The sequence below is a fragment of the Triturus cristatus genome, chromosome 6 (genome assembly GCF_964204655.1).
Source record: "Triturus cristatus chromosome 6, aTriCri1.1, whole genome shotgun sequence".
In the NCBI taxonomy this organism is placed as follows: domain Eukaryota; kingdom Metazoa; phylum Chordata; class Amphibia; order Caudata; family Salamandridae; genus Triturus; species Triturus cristatus.
Genome location: NC_140589.1, coordinates 1,327,830,051 through 1,327,842,020, shown reverse-complemented (window position 1 = coordinate 1,327,842,020; position 11,970 = coordinate 1,327,830,051). Strand labels below are relative to the sequence as shown.

The 11,970-nt window shown below is 44.1% G+C and overlaps 1 protein-coding gene across 2 annotated transcripts in view; it reads right to left on the bottom strand.

Annotated features, from left to right (window-relative positions):
* Positions 1-5,415: 5,415 nt before the first annotated feature.
* ATL2 (atlastin GTPase 2) overlaps positions 5,416-11,970 on the bottom strand; it is a 653,233-nt gene continuing 646,678 nt past the window's right edge. The window contains exons 13-14 of one of the 2 annotated variants that reach the window (XM_085612325.1): positions 7,313-7,327; positions 6,976-7,209 (exon numbers count right to left, since the gene is read on the bottom strand). In XM_085612325.1, the coding sequence (XP_085468451.1) occupies positions 7,102-7,209; positions 7,313-7,327 (123 nt within the window). In that variant the 3' untranslated portion in view covers positions 6,976-7,101. Of the gene's footprint in view, positions 6,722-6,975; positions 7,210-7,312; positions 7,328-11,970 lie in introns of those variants that run through there. The other variant, XM_085612324.1, reaches the window with a different exon arrangement.

Below are 11,970 nucleotides of genomic sequence, written 5' to 3'. Positions count from 1 at the left end.
TAGCACGTCTCCCCATAAGGGCAAAAACCTGTCTTGGCTACAGGACCCCATGTGCAATCAGTATGGGTACAGGGGACTAATGGCAACAAAGTTGTAACTTTGCTAAAGTTGCACACTGCAACTTGTTACATTAATTTCGACCTGAGAAGCAAGTATTCTAACAATTTTGATACCTTGGATGACTCATTTTGGTCACACAGAGTTAAAACAGCTGAGCGGTCAGCGTGCAACTCTGCACTCCCCAATTGAGCGACCCAGCTTTTCCATATAGTAAAAATGAGTTTACTGATTTTACTCCAGAATCTGTATAGTTCATGTTCTACTTTAAAATTAAAAGCAAAGTCTTGCCTGCCGCTGACACTAACAGCTGCCTCGGTGCTCCTCTGCTCCCTGCAGCCCTTGGGCCACTCGACACAGGCTCCCAGACTCCCCTGCCCAATCCAGACACTGCTCGCATGCTATTACCAAGTATGAGAGAAGCGTCCGGAATAGTCCACTACGAGTGGGCTGGTTTGACGCTCGCTCAGGGACAGGGAGCCTGTGCCTTTTCTTTAAGTGTGCATGTCAGTTTGGAGGTCCTAAGACAGCTGGCCAAACTGGCATGCGCACTTATAAGTGGCCACCACTCCTCCTCCCTGCCGCTGTCCATAGAGGAATGACCCGGCGCCACCCTAGACTCATAGGCTCAGCCAGTAAAAAATAAAATGCTAATTAAATTGTTTTAGAAATTTTATTTTTCATTGGTTTGCTCTGACCGGGGGGGCCGACACTCCTCTGCCATTACGGAGGAACTGCCGTTCTTCTGACGCTCCTGGCCGATGTGATGGCCACTAAGAAGACTGTCTTCAATGTCATAAATCTTCAGTAGCAACTATGCATAAATTCAAAGTCAACACATTAAAAAGGTTAAAAACAAATTAAGGTCTGATTGGGGCATTACAAAAGGTTTTGGGGGAATTTATGTTGAAGGTCCTTCAGAAAGCATGCCACAACAGGTGACGAGCAGGGAGGGTTGATGAGGCACCGCAAAAAAGCAGAAATGGCTGAAAGACTCCCCTCAACTGTGCCCAGAACAAAGCCTTGCCGGTCTAAAGGCAAAATAGGCAGCAAAACTTCAGGCAAGGATGCAGAAAGGAGGCCAACATGATTTTCAGTGGACCAAGCCAACTTGTCCTAATGGCAGGCATATATGGCCTTTGTGGAGGGATGTCTGGCTGTCAAGATGACCTCACAAACTTCAGGGGTGGATTGAAAACTCTGAACTGTTGCCGCTCTGTCTCAATGCATGAAAGTAGATAGTGTGCAGGTTCGGGTGAAGGACCCTGCTCTGTTGCTGTGATAGGAGAGCCGCCTAGAGGGGCAGCCTGATCAGAGTTAGTATACTCTCCGTGCCCAATCCATAGCCACAAGGAGGACTTGGGCCCCTGGTCAGTCCTGAATATCTTCAGAACTCAGACAGGAATGGTATTGGTGGGAAGGCATACAAGAGCCCTGAGCCCCACTTGAGCCTTAATGTGTCTCAGAGTGAGAACCGCCTTGGAAACTCCAATGGGCAGAACTGCTGACATTGTGTGATCTCAGCAGTGATGAAAAAATCTAACCAAGGGTTCCCCAGTCACGAAAGAGACTTTGCTCCACCTCCAGATGTAGACCCAATTCGTGGTCCATGAGGCATTAATGGCGGAGTTTTCCCGCCCTGCAATCAGGGACCCCGCCAGGTTGTACAATGAGGAAAATGTGCAGGCGTGCCAGCCAAGTCCAGAGGCACAGGGCCTTTTGGCACGGGTTCCACAACCCCACCCGCCCTGTTTGTTGCAATACCACAAGGTGATGGTGTTGTCTGAACACCTGCACTAGCCTTCTCTTGATTGAAAGCCCTCAACGCCAAGTAAATTGCTCTCAGCTCTAATAAGTTAATATGGAGCGAAGACTCCGCTGGAAACCACAGTTCTCTGATCTTCCCCTCTCCTAGATGGTGTCCCAAACACAGGAGTGACGCATCTGCCAACACTGAGATCTGGTTGGGGAAGGGATAGGGGTCTGCCTCCGACCCAATCTAGGTTCATGAGCAATCAATGCAGGTCTTTTGCAGTTCCCTCATATCTGGACCAGGCCTGAGAGCCTCTCCTGATGCTCTGTCCACTGGGACTTAAGTTCCCACTGCAGAGCCTGCATATACCAGTGGGCATGTCCCAGCAGGAGACCAGAAGGCCCAGCAGCCTCAGAGTCCGTCTCACTGTAATCCAGGATAGAGGCTGTGGCTACCCAGGGGTGGGTATGAGGGCGCTACCGTAGCCGTATAAGGAAGAACGAGGCTGGCGTTGGGCCATAGAGAGTCTCAATGACCTGGAGGTAGCCATGCTGTCCTTAAAGCACTTGGCTGCTGGCTCTGCCTTGACGCCGCAGAGCCCAAAGCCATCGAAGGGCGTGTCCATAAAGGATGCCTAGAGATCCCCTGGGAAGCCAGTTGACCTCACCCAGGCGTGTCGACAAAGGGCCACCGATGAGGCAATTACACTACATAGCATGTTTGTCATGTCCAGTCCACAGCAAATTGTGAACTTTGCTGCGTCCTGCCATTGGCAATAGCCTGGATCAGCATTGCTCAGACCGCCTCCGAGACCATGGGCAGCACTTGTGCAACCAAGTCCCTTACTGTGAAGGTATACTGCAAATCCTCTTGTATTACATAATAGGTGGTTTGGTAGTGCATGCTTCAGGATTGACTTTGGATGTGGAGGCATGGATTACCATGCTCACTGGGGTGGGGGTGGTGGGCGAGTAAAGATGGATCCCCAGCAGCAGGGCGGTGGCAGCGAGCAATTGTACAATGCACAGGATCACCTGTGCAGGGATTGGCAAAGGCTCAAATCAGTACATCAGTGAAAGCTTTATTAATGAGCAGAATAGGTTCCATAGGGGCTACCCCTTCTCTAAGCACCTCTATCAAAATGGTCTTGATTGCCACCGAGAGCATTGTAAGGTCCAGGACCTCAGCCACCCTCTGCACCACCATTGCAAATAAACCCCCTTCCTCCGTAGCCAACTTAGGAGGACAGACCAGGGCAGTGTCTGGCGAGGTGTCCACACCACTAGCATAAGCCAGTTCCTCATATCAGGTATCCTCATCCAAGGGCTCCTTTAGTGCATAACAGTAAGGATCCACAGATCCTCCACCATCGTATTCTCCACAGGGCCTGTCGAAAAAGGGACGCACTGCCTATGACCTGGAGGTTCTTGGTTCGATCGGTGCCAGAGTCTATGTTGGCCTGGCTCCGTATCAGTCGGGAATGACTATGATGGTCGGCGTTGCTGAGGGGTGCTTGTTGTGCCAGGATTGGCACCACTGGAAGTGACTCTGGTGAAGGTTGTGAATTTGCAACAGGAATTGTCCCGGATCCATGAAGGGATTCAAAGGGCCCGACTGGTGCCGAGGACGGACCAGCCAGCATAAGTCCCGTTTAGGCACCTTTCGAACCCAGGGGGCCCAAAGGAGCCACAGAAGGGTCAGCTCACCCAAATGAGGTGCATGGTCTCATAAAATTCCCTTAATTGGGCAGGGGACACTTCCGCTCTGGGAAATTCTGGGAGAGGCGGAGTGGACCCAGACCCAGGCTCTCTGGGTGAAGAATGGGAGCAGGGCAGAGAGTTGTGGCATCGCTCCCGCGCCTTGTCTCATGACTTGGGCTAGCGTGATGAAGTCAAAGAATGTTTCGACTTCTAGGCGGCCGTCTTCTTGTGGGACTTACCTGATGAAGATTTTGATGACGACTGATAGTAGCAACTGAGTGGTCCCAGGACCTTCCACAAAACTGATGCCTGGAGCAATGCAGTCTTGTCTGGTGTTGAGAGACCAGGAGTTTCAAGGCACGGTCCCAGACAGCCTTGGGATTCATCACTCTGCAGTCTTGGCAGATCTTGGAGTCTGGTCCGGCAACAGACACCATAGGCAAACAGGTGGAGTCTGTCACAGACATCTGTCTGTGGCAGGCCCCACAAGGTTTAAAACCCAAAGTATTTTAAGAGACATCCCTAAAGCCAGTCAGTCAGTCAAGGGGCTTTATTTCGACAAAGAACAGGTCTTAAAAAGTAGTACATAAATACACATTTTTTATAAAGATAAAAGCAGCCAATTCATAGCAAAGAATGCATACAATTCATAATATGAAGGCGCCAATAAATTACATAAAAAGATACATTATAAAACCAGAATTAAACAAGATACAAAAGCCTATTTGCTCTGATCAGCCATGCCCAGCTTAAAAACTTCGCCAAGCCGCAGGCAAAAAGGGGCCGTGAATCTGTTTTTAAAATTCGCAAGGCCTCCCTGTGGTGTCTGGTACCTAACTCCCTACAAAGAGGTTTCAACCACCTACGTCGTGGCGCTTCGTAAGCAGGGCATTCGAAAAGGAGGTGGGGAACTGACTCTATCCTTGTCATACAATGCGGACAAAGAGGAATAGCCGGGGCCTTCCACCTAGCAGTTAGTTCACCCACGGGAAGTGTTCCTACTCTGAATTTAAAATACAATGCCCTGTCTCTAGGTTTTGATATAATATCAAGGTAGGGATCGCAAAATGGGACCTCCTTCACTAAAAGAAATTCAGCAGTGGACCTACATTGTTTGGGATTAGTGTTTCTCCCGTCTAACACCCATCTCCAGTACAGTTTTTTCAAAACAGACTTAGGGGGAGCAGTTCTTAACTGCCAAGCTTCTTCCAGACCCAATTCTACCACGAGTCGCTTGACTTCCCTCAACCAACTAATTTTGGGCCAACCAGGCATCGACAAAACCTCTTTCAGACCGTCTGCGTAGCTGGCCAGTTCGGGGACTCTCCAAATGCGAGCCCAAAGAAGGAGAGGACGCAACCTAGCCTGATCACTAATGGGACAACTACCCATGTCAAGCATCCCTAAAGCACACTGGCAGCAAAGCTCTAAAAAACTATTTGTCAAAAAGTTGAAAAAAAGCAGTCAAGAAAAGACCGAGGTAGCTCTTCTGGATCTGGGCTGATGGCACAAAAAAATATAGGTACCGCGCACTTCACATCCATCGCGGATGCCACTGAGCTGATCAGCACAACCTGCTGGCACGCAGAGGTACTTTTCAAGATATTCTGGATCCAGTCCGACGCTTGAGGAATATTCTAAGGTAATGAATGTGTGCTTAAAGTCTATCAGATACCTACTTGCACCAATCTAAATATTTGGAAGCAGCTTAAGACCTACCTTTACTTGATTTCTTGTTCGGATTTCTTCTTATTCAGCACAAAGAGACCTTAGGTAGTAGAGAGCTTTACAAATAACCAGTTCATTTCACATGCAGAAACAGAAAATCTCTCCAATAAAATTGCAAAACTGAAACTAACAGTAGGTCAAAGTCTAAAGCAGAGCCAGAAAAGGGACACATTCAAGTTCATATATACAAGTGATTTTATTTATCAACTGAAAATAAATTACAAGAAATAATTTTTAAAATTTGAGAGAGGACAAAAAAAGTTCCACAATAAAACATTCCCATTGTTGTTTTTCAAGGGGCTGAGGTTGCATTGCTCATGGCAGGTAAATGTCACAAATATATCAAAAAACTTCCAAAATTGGCTTAATGCATTCACACATTGACATGAGCCACAAACATTCCTTTACAGGGACGTACTTAGTCTACTACAGAACCAGGTGTTGCATTGGACTACAAAAACTCGATACAAAAAGTGTATTTATATATTTATATTTCATATACATGCCCTACCATTTTATAGAAAATTAAAACAAACACGCTGTACAGATAATTTAAAGTTGTTTTAGGCATTTTTGGATGAAATTACTACCAATAGAATCCATGGCATGTGTATGTACATGAAGGCTGAACTTCCCACAGTCCGATTACTCCCCTATCCTCCTTGATTGCTCCGATTCTCTTCTGGAGAGCAGGCTTGCTGGATTTGAAAGGCCAATGTGAAATAGGTTATCTCACTACAACTTACAGTTCTCAGCAGTGTTTTGGACAGCCATGTACATGCAGCTAGGTAATACTGGAAGCAAAAGGCAGTAAAGCAATAATATAAATATTTCAGTGGAGTGAAGCAATTATGACTTCAGTAGTGTCAGTTATTACCAAGTCCAAACCTTTATACAAATTAACCAAAATCCCTGACTCCAAATATAACAATGGGACATCGTAAGCCTACATACATTCGGTTAAAGGATTGACACAAGATGAACTAAAAGAAAACACAATTTCCCTGAAATCTGCGTAGCACAGGACACATGGTTTACATTTATAAAATAAGGCAAAGACAACGAAAAAAACACAAAAGGAAAAGGAAAAAAGCATGGATAGATGAGCATGGTAGACGGGTGCAGAAAAAATATGCTAGTTTAACATTTACAACTCGCCGGCCAGCCTCCTTGGCACTAATACAGACATAGGCAGGGGCACTTGGGCAGAAACCGGCATCTCCTCTTGTTGACACATCCGGTGGAGTCAGTCACGCGAAAATGAAGCAGAGATTCCGTTGTAAACTTTGGTTTTTTACTGAGTTCTCATTGTGTAGCAGGCAAGTCAAGGACAGGACAGCAAAGCTGAACAGGCGAAGATGCGTCAGTCCGCCTTTAACCGGGCGTGGTGAGACACCTGGTCAGTGAGGCCTGCTTTGATTGAGTTTGTAACAGTCTGTCTTACGTTATCCTCCATTAGATTATCACTCAGGGGCTTCAGTACCTGCAGTGTGAATGTGCAAAACAAAAAGTGAGGAAAGCAAAAATGGAAAAGGAATGATTCACATTAACGTAAAAACACTCACAAGAAAAAGAATATACTGTAAACTGAAAAATAAGGATGAATGTAAGGATATGATTAAAAACAACAAGTTGTGCTGCTATAATATGAGGTTAGTCTTTTGCAGATTGCGGACAAGTGAGGGTCATCAGTTCAACCCACGTTAGTGTTCCATAATGGATGTGCAATTCCAGTGCCTATCTGCAGCATCACCCTGGCATGTATGTCAGCATTTATGCAGAGCGGTCCATTCGGTCCTTTTTATTGTCGTACAGAGGAAGTGCGAACACTTCAGAGAGAAAGGTAAAGCAGACGGGGTCGGTCTAATATTTCTTCTTGTTATTATTCGACGACAGCCTGTATCTTGGCACCGCTATCACGGAACGACGCGCCATCCGACGGCGACAAACGTCGAATAGTTTGGAAAATACCTAAAACATGGAGCGATGAGTTAGGAAGTTAACTGATGTTCAGAAGTAAAGAAATTGAAAGGGGGAATGAAGGGAGGAGATTTAATCTCGGGCAATGCCTCACCTTCCTTGGACTCCTCTGTGCGGCATGAGAAGAAAAGCAGAGAATTCAGATAAGTTATTTGATAGTTTTTCCACAACCTACACTTCACTGCTAGATGTAATGAGGGATATCATTTGAACGTTTCAGTATTATCAAAAAGCATCAGAATCAAAACTCGAACAAAATGCATTAGAGATTAAAAACATAAATGCAGTTAAAAAAAAGGGATTTTGAAGACCTCTGAAATGGAAGAGCAAGTACTAGTAAAATCTTGATTATTCTGGAAATAATTCAATAAAGGAAAACCCAAGAAAGACGTGATCACCAACAAATGTCCTCTGTATTTGTGCAAATAAATGATCTTATTCACATTGCACAAATTACTTACCCTTGTAATTGGGTCAAAGCCCTCCTGGCTTATTGCGGACATCTTACTTGCTTACCTGGAAAGCAACTCTGCCCGTGGGTTTTCATCGGTTTTTGTCACTTATTTTTTTCGCATTTTATCGAACGTTTTTATTTGTTTTATCCCATCCATCTCCTGTTTGACCCTCCCAGGGCGCACAGCGTGTTTACTTCCTATGATTTGATGCTTCTATGCTCCTGCCAGTGGCTGCTTTTCAGGAACTTATTTTTTATGAAGCACTCAGAGTGCATGTGTTTCCCCACCATCATCTGTCATGTACTGTTTTCCACTTTCCTGTCTCCCGTATTCTTTTGCTTGCCAACTGTGCTTCTCTCCGCCCACCCTGTTTTTATCCCTTCCATCCCAAACTAGTTTTAAATTTTTTTTTTAAATCAATATCGCGTTGTTGGCTTTGCCAATATTTGTCAAGTAAATGACTTACTTGTAACTGTGGTTCTCCAAAATTGGTATCTTTCATAGATTCACATGCTTAAATCATTCCTAGTCGTTTAAGTGGGAGTCCCGCAGGACTATAATAAAACAATGTGTATTACTACAATAGTCAGAATGGCAATGAACCACAGGTTTTATAGCCTATGTCCTTTCTTAAAAAGGACCAAACTACATACGTTAGGCAATCGGGCAACAGTACCCTCTAGAATACTCTCAAAAGAGGCCGAATTGCTCAGATTATATATATATATATATATATATATATATATATATATATATATATATATATTTACCTACTGGCAGTCGCCAGTAGGTAGTTATAGTTAGGACCTATTATCCATAGGAAATCCGCAACATTCTATTTGGAATAACTTTGGCGCCGGTTGACGAATCTTCGCGAAATTTTCAAAACTCGTGGCCCGCTCCTATCCTGAAAGTCTCGGGGTGATTCGTCAAGCGGGGGCCGAGAAAAAAGGGGGGTCCCAAAACGTGTTTTCCCCATGCAATTTTCCATAGGGACCGTTAGTCGCAGCTACAGCCCGAACTGCTGAACGGAATTACACCAAATTTGTCAGAAAGGTAGACCTTGGTTCAGAGTCGTGCCTTTTGCTTAAATGGTGTAAATCCGTTCAGTAGTTTTTTAGATATTAAAGGAAAAAAGATAGATATATCTGGGCGGAGCCTAACCACTCATCTCATCGTGAGATCTGATTGGCTGTCAGCACTTCATCCAAGAAGTGTTGGCAGCCACCTTGGGACCAATATACACGATAGCACCTCATTAAAAAGCATTGCAGTTAATAGAAGGTTTTAAGACTTTAGTTACATTATAAATCATTTGTTGATGGTACCATACTCATTTTAGGAATTGTGGTGTGTTCCAAGGCAGTGGTTCCCAAACGTTTGACTCCTGAGGACCCCCATAGAGTCACCACTGGAAGCCTGGGACCCCCAAGCAATTTGTAGGATTTAAATTTCAAACATTAAAACAGTAATTCGAAAACAATTAACACATGTGCACACAAAACAAATACTCGAATTACTAATGATTTTAGGTGCATATTTACAAGCCCCTATCACCATGGGAACATCACTTTTTGAGACGTTCCTGTGGCGATAGGGGCTTCGCCTTATTTACAAGGCAGCGTTAGCCTTAAAGTGGCTTAACGCTGCCTTGTAAATAAGACCCCCTTTCACCCAATGCTTAGCGTGAAAGGGGTGGGCAGTGGGTGTTGCAGTGGGCGTTTCCCCTACAACACCCATTGATTTTGACGTGGCCCCCTATTTACAAGGGCAGCGTAAATGGGAGGCAGCGCCAAAATTAAGACCAGGGAAAACCTGGTCTTAACTTGGCGAAACAAGGAGAAATGCTTCATTTCTACTCGTTTTTGCAAAACGCCTTGCTGCACATCAACAATCTTTAAAAAAAATATATGACATTTTGTAACTTCCATATGTGCTGAATTAAGCAGCACACACAGAAGTGACAAAACGACATTTCAAGATTTTTTATGTGCAGGAAGGGGGACCTTCCTGTACATAAAACAATCTTCCCCTGTTAAGTGTAGCGCCAGCGCAGGGGAAACGCAGGGCTGCACCATATTCTTGTAAATATGGTGCAGCCCTGCGTTTCTGAAGTGGCGGAGTGGGTTGTTAAGCCAAGGAGGCTAACAACCCTCTCCCCCACTTCTGTTGTATTATATATTGAAAGCATTTGCAAGAAAATGAAAAAAGTTAATGGGAAGGTTGGTGCTGCATCTCCGTGACTAACTTTTCAATGGTTGGCTTTATTTCGCAGTACGAGGCTCCTGCCAGGGCCAGACTGGAAATCCAAAGCAGCCCTGGCAAATGATTTCAGACCAGTCCCCATACGGTGCACACCAAGTGCAGTGAGTGAGCCGGACCACTACAAAGGGGGCTTTGGGAGGCTCTCCCCCCAAAACATTTAGGAAACAATGGTGCAGTCTACAACACATTTATCATTATATATTGAATTGTATTAGCTTTTAAAGAATAGTAAATGAAGATCTGACTATGCACCAGAATTCAACAATCTTTCTGGGGGGTCTTCAATGATTCCCCCACTATCACCCTCCAACAGTGCTTCTCCTCTCCCCATAGCCCCTCTGTCACCTGTATTTCATTTTTTATAGCATCTCTCATACCATTGTAGGATGTCAGAGCACTTTACATCACACACATATAGAGACAGTGAATCATACGTGTAAATCAGTGTATAGAACATGTTACATAAGGCAAAGGGGACTACAAGGTGTAGAATTTGCATGTCATTCATACTGGTAGGCATTGTTAAAGAGTGCTTGGTCTGGAAAAGCACAAATTCAGGATTCAGAACATAACAGTGGTTAGCATTGACTTTAACAATAAAAATGTATGTCCCGCCCAAGTAAACCTTTTTAGCAGCATCAGGATAATGAAAGACTGGGAAAAAACATAAGTCACTAACTTGTACCTTGCAGTTTGCAATCAGCTGTTTGATGACAGTTTATAGGTCACTGTGCTAGATTACGATGGTCACTTATGAACTGCACAGTAACAAAAGAATCTCTCTGACAAAAGAAGTAACCCACTGACCTATGCATATAAAATACTGTTTTTTAAAATGCATGGTACATGTTCTTTGCGGTAGGCATTTTAACCCTCTGCGCTACATTAGATAAGTCAAAGCTGCCACTGGACAAAACTCATCTATCTCCAGCAGGAACATTAATCACTGGTGTTATCTTGACACTTTTATTGTTCTTTGAAAACTAATAATTAAACAAGATACTTTGCAGTGCTTTCAAAACTGCTGCCTGCGGACCCCCTAGGAATGTGTCAGGGACCCCTGGGGGTCCGCGGACCACAGTTTGGGAAACACTGTTCTAAGGCGATTTTACCATGTGAAAAAGCCTTCTGCTGGGATATCATGAATCATGTTTGAAAGAAAACTATTTTCTCATGCTTTTCCCATAGAGGTTTGGAAGGTCTATAAGCTAAACTGAGAGCATATTTTCTGTAAATTCACATTATCTTTCTCAGTCATGTGAGAATGAAGTCTGACATTCTCAGTAAAACATGTACATCCAACAAGGGCAGAGACTGTCAGTTGATTCCTTTGTGTTCTACTGCAGCTTCCCAGAGTATTCTAAAGAACAACTAGAGCGCTAACAGTCTTACTTCTGACAAACGTATGGCACACCTGAAGCCATCTTGATTGGAATAAAGTGGTAACTATTAAAACATTTAATTTAAAAAGGAACAAAATAAGGGGTTCATTTTGCCATAGAAAGTATGATTAGTGCTGCAGAAAGAAAAATTAGGGCACATTTTGAGTGACTTCTCAAATCCTCTTCTATTTCATCAAAAAATTCTGACATGCAGACTGAAACATGCACTTTCAATACCAGCAGCAGGCTTCCCTGGTGAGCAGTAGCTTTACTACAGTGATCTAATGAGCAACTAGAGTGCTAGCATTCAGAATTTATGGCAAATGTGTGACATCTGAATGCCTTCTTGATGGAACCAAAGTAAACAAGCATTGAAAATGCAATAGGTCTCGCCCTCGTTTAAGTTAAAGCAATTCGGTTTGTAATTAGGTGGCTTTTAAGCTTTACTTTTATTAGTGTTTTTCAAACTATCATGCACATAACATGCATATGTATTCATTTATATTTGTATATATATATATATATATATATATATATACACACACACACACATGCATATATATGTGCGTGTAGAGAGAGGTAGGTAGTGGAGAGCGAGTAGTGGAGAGCGAGCGGTAGAGAGCGCGAGCGGTAGAGAGCGCGAGCGGTAG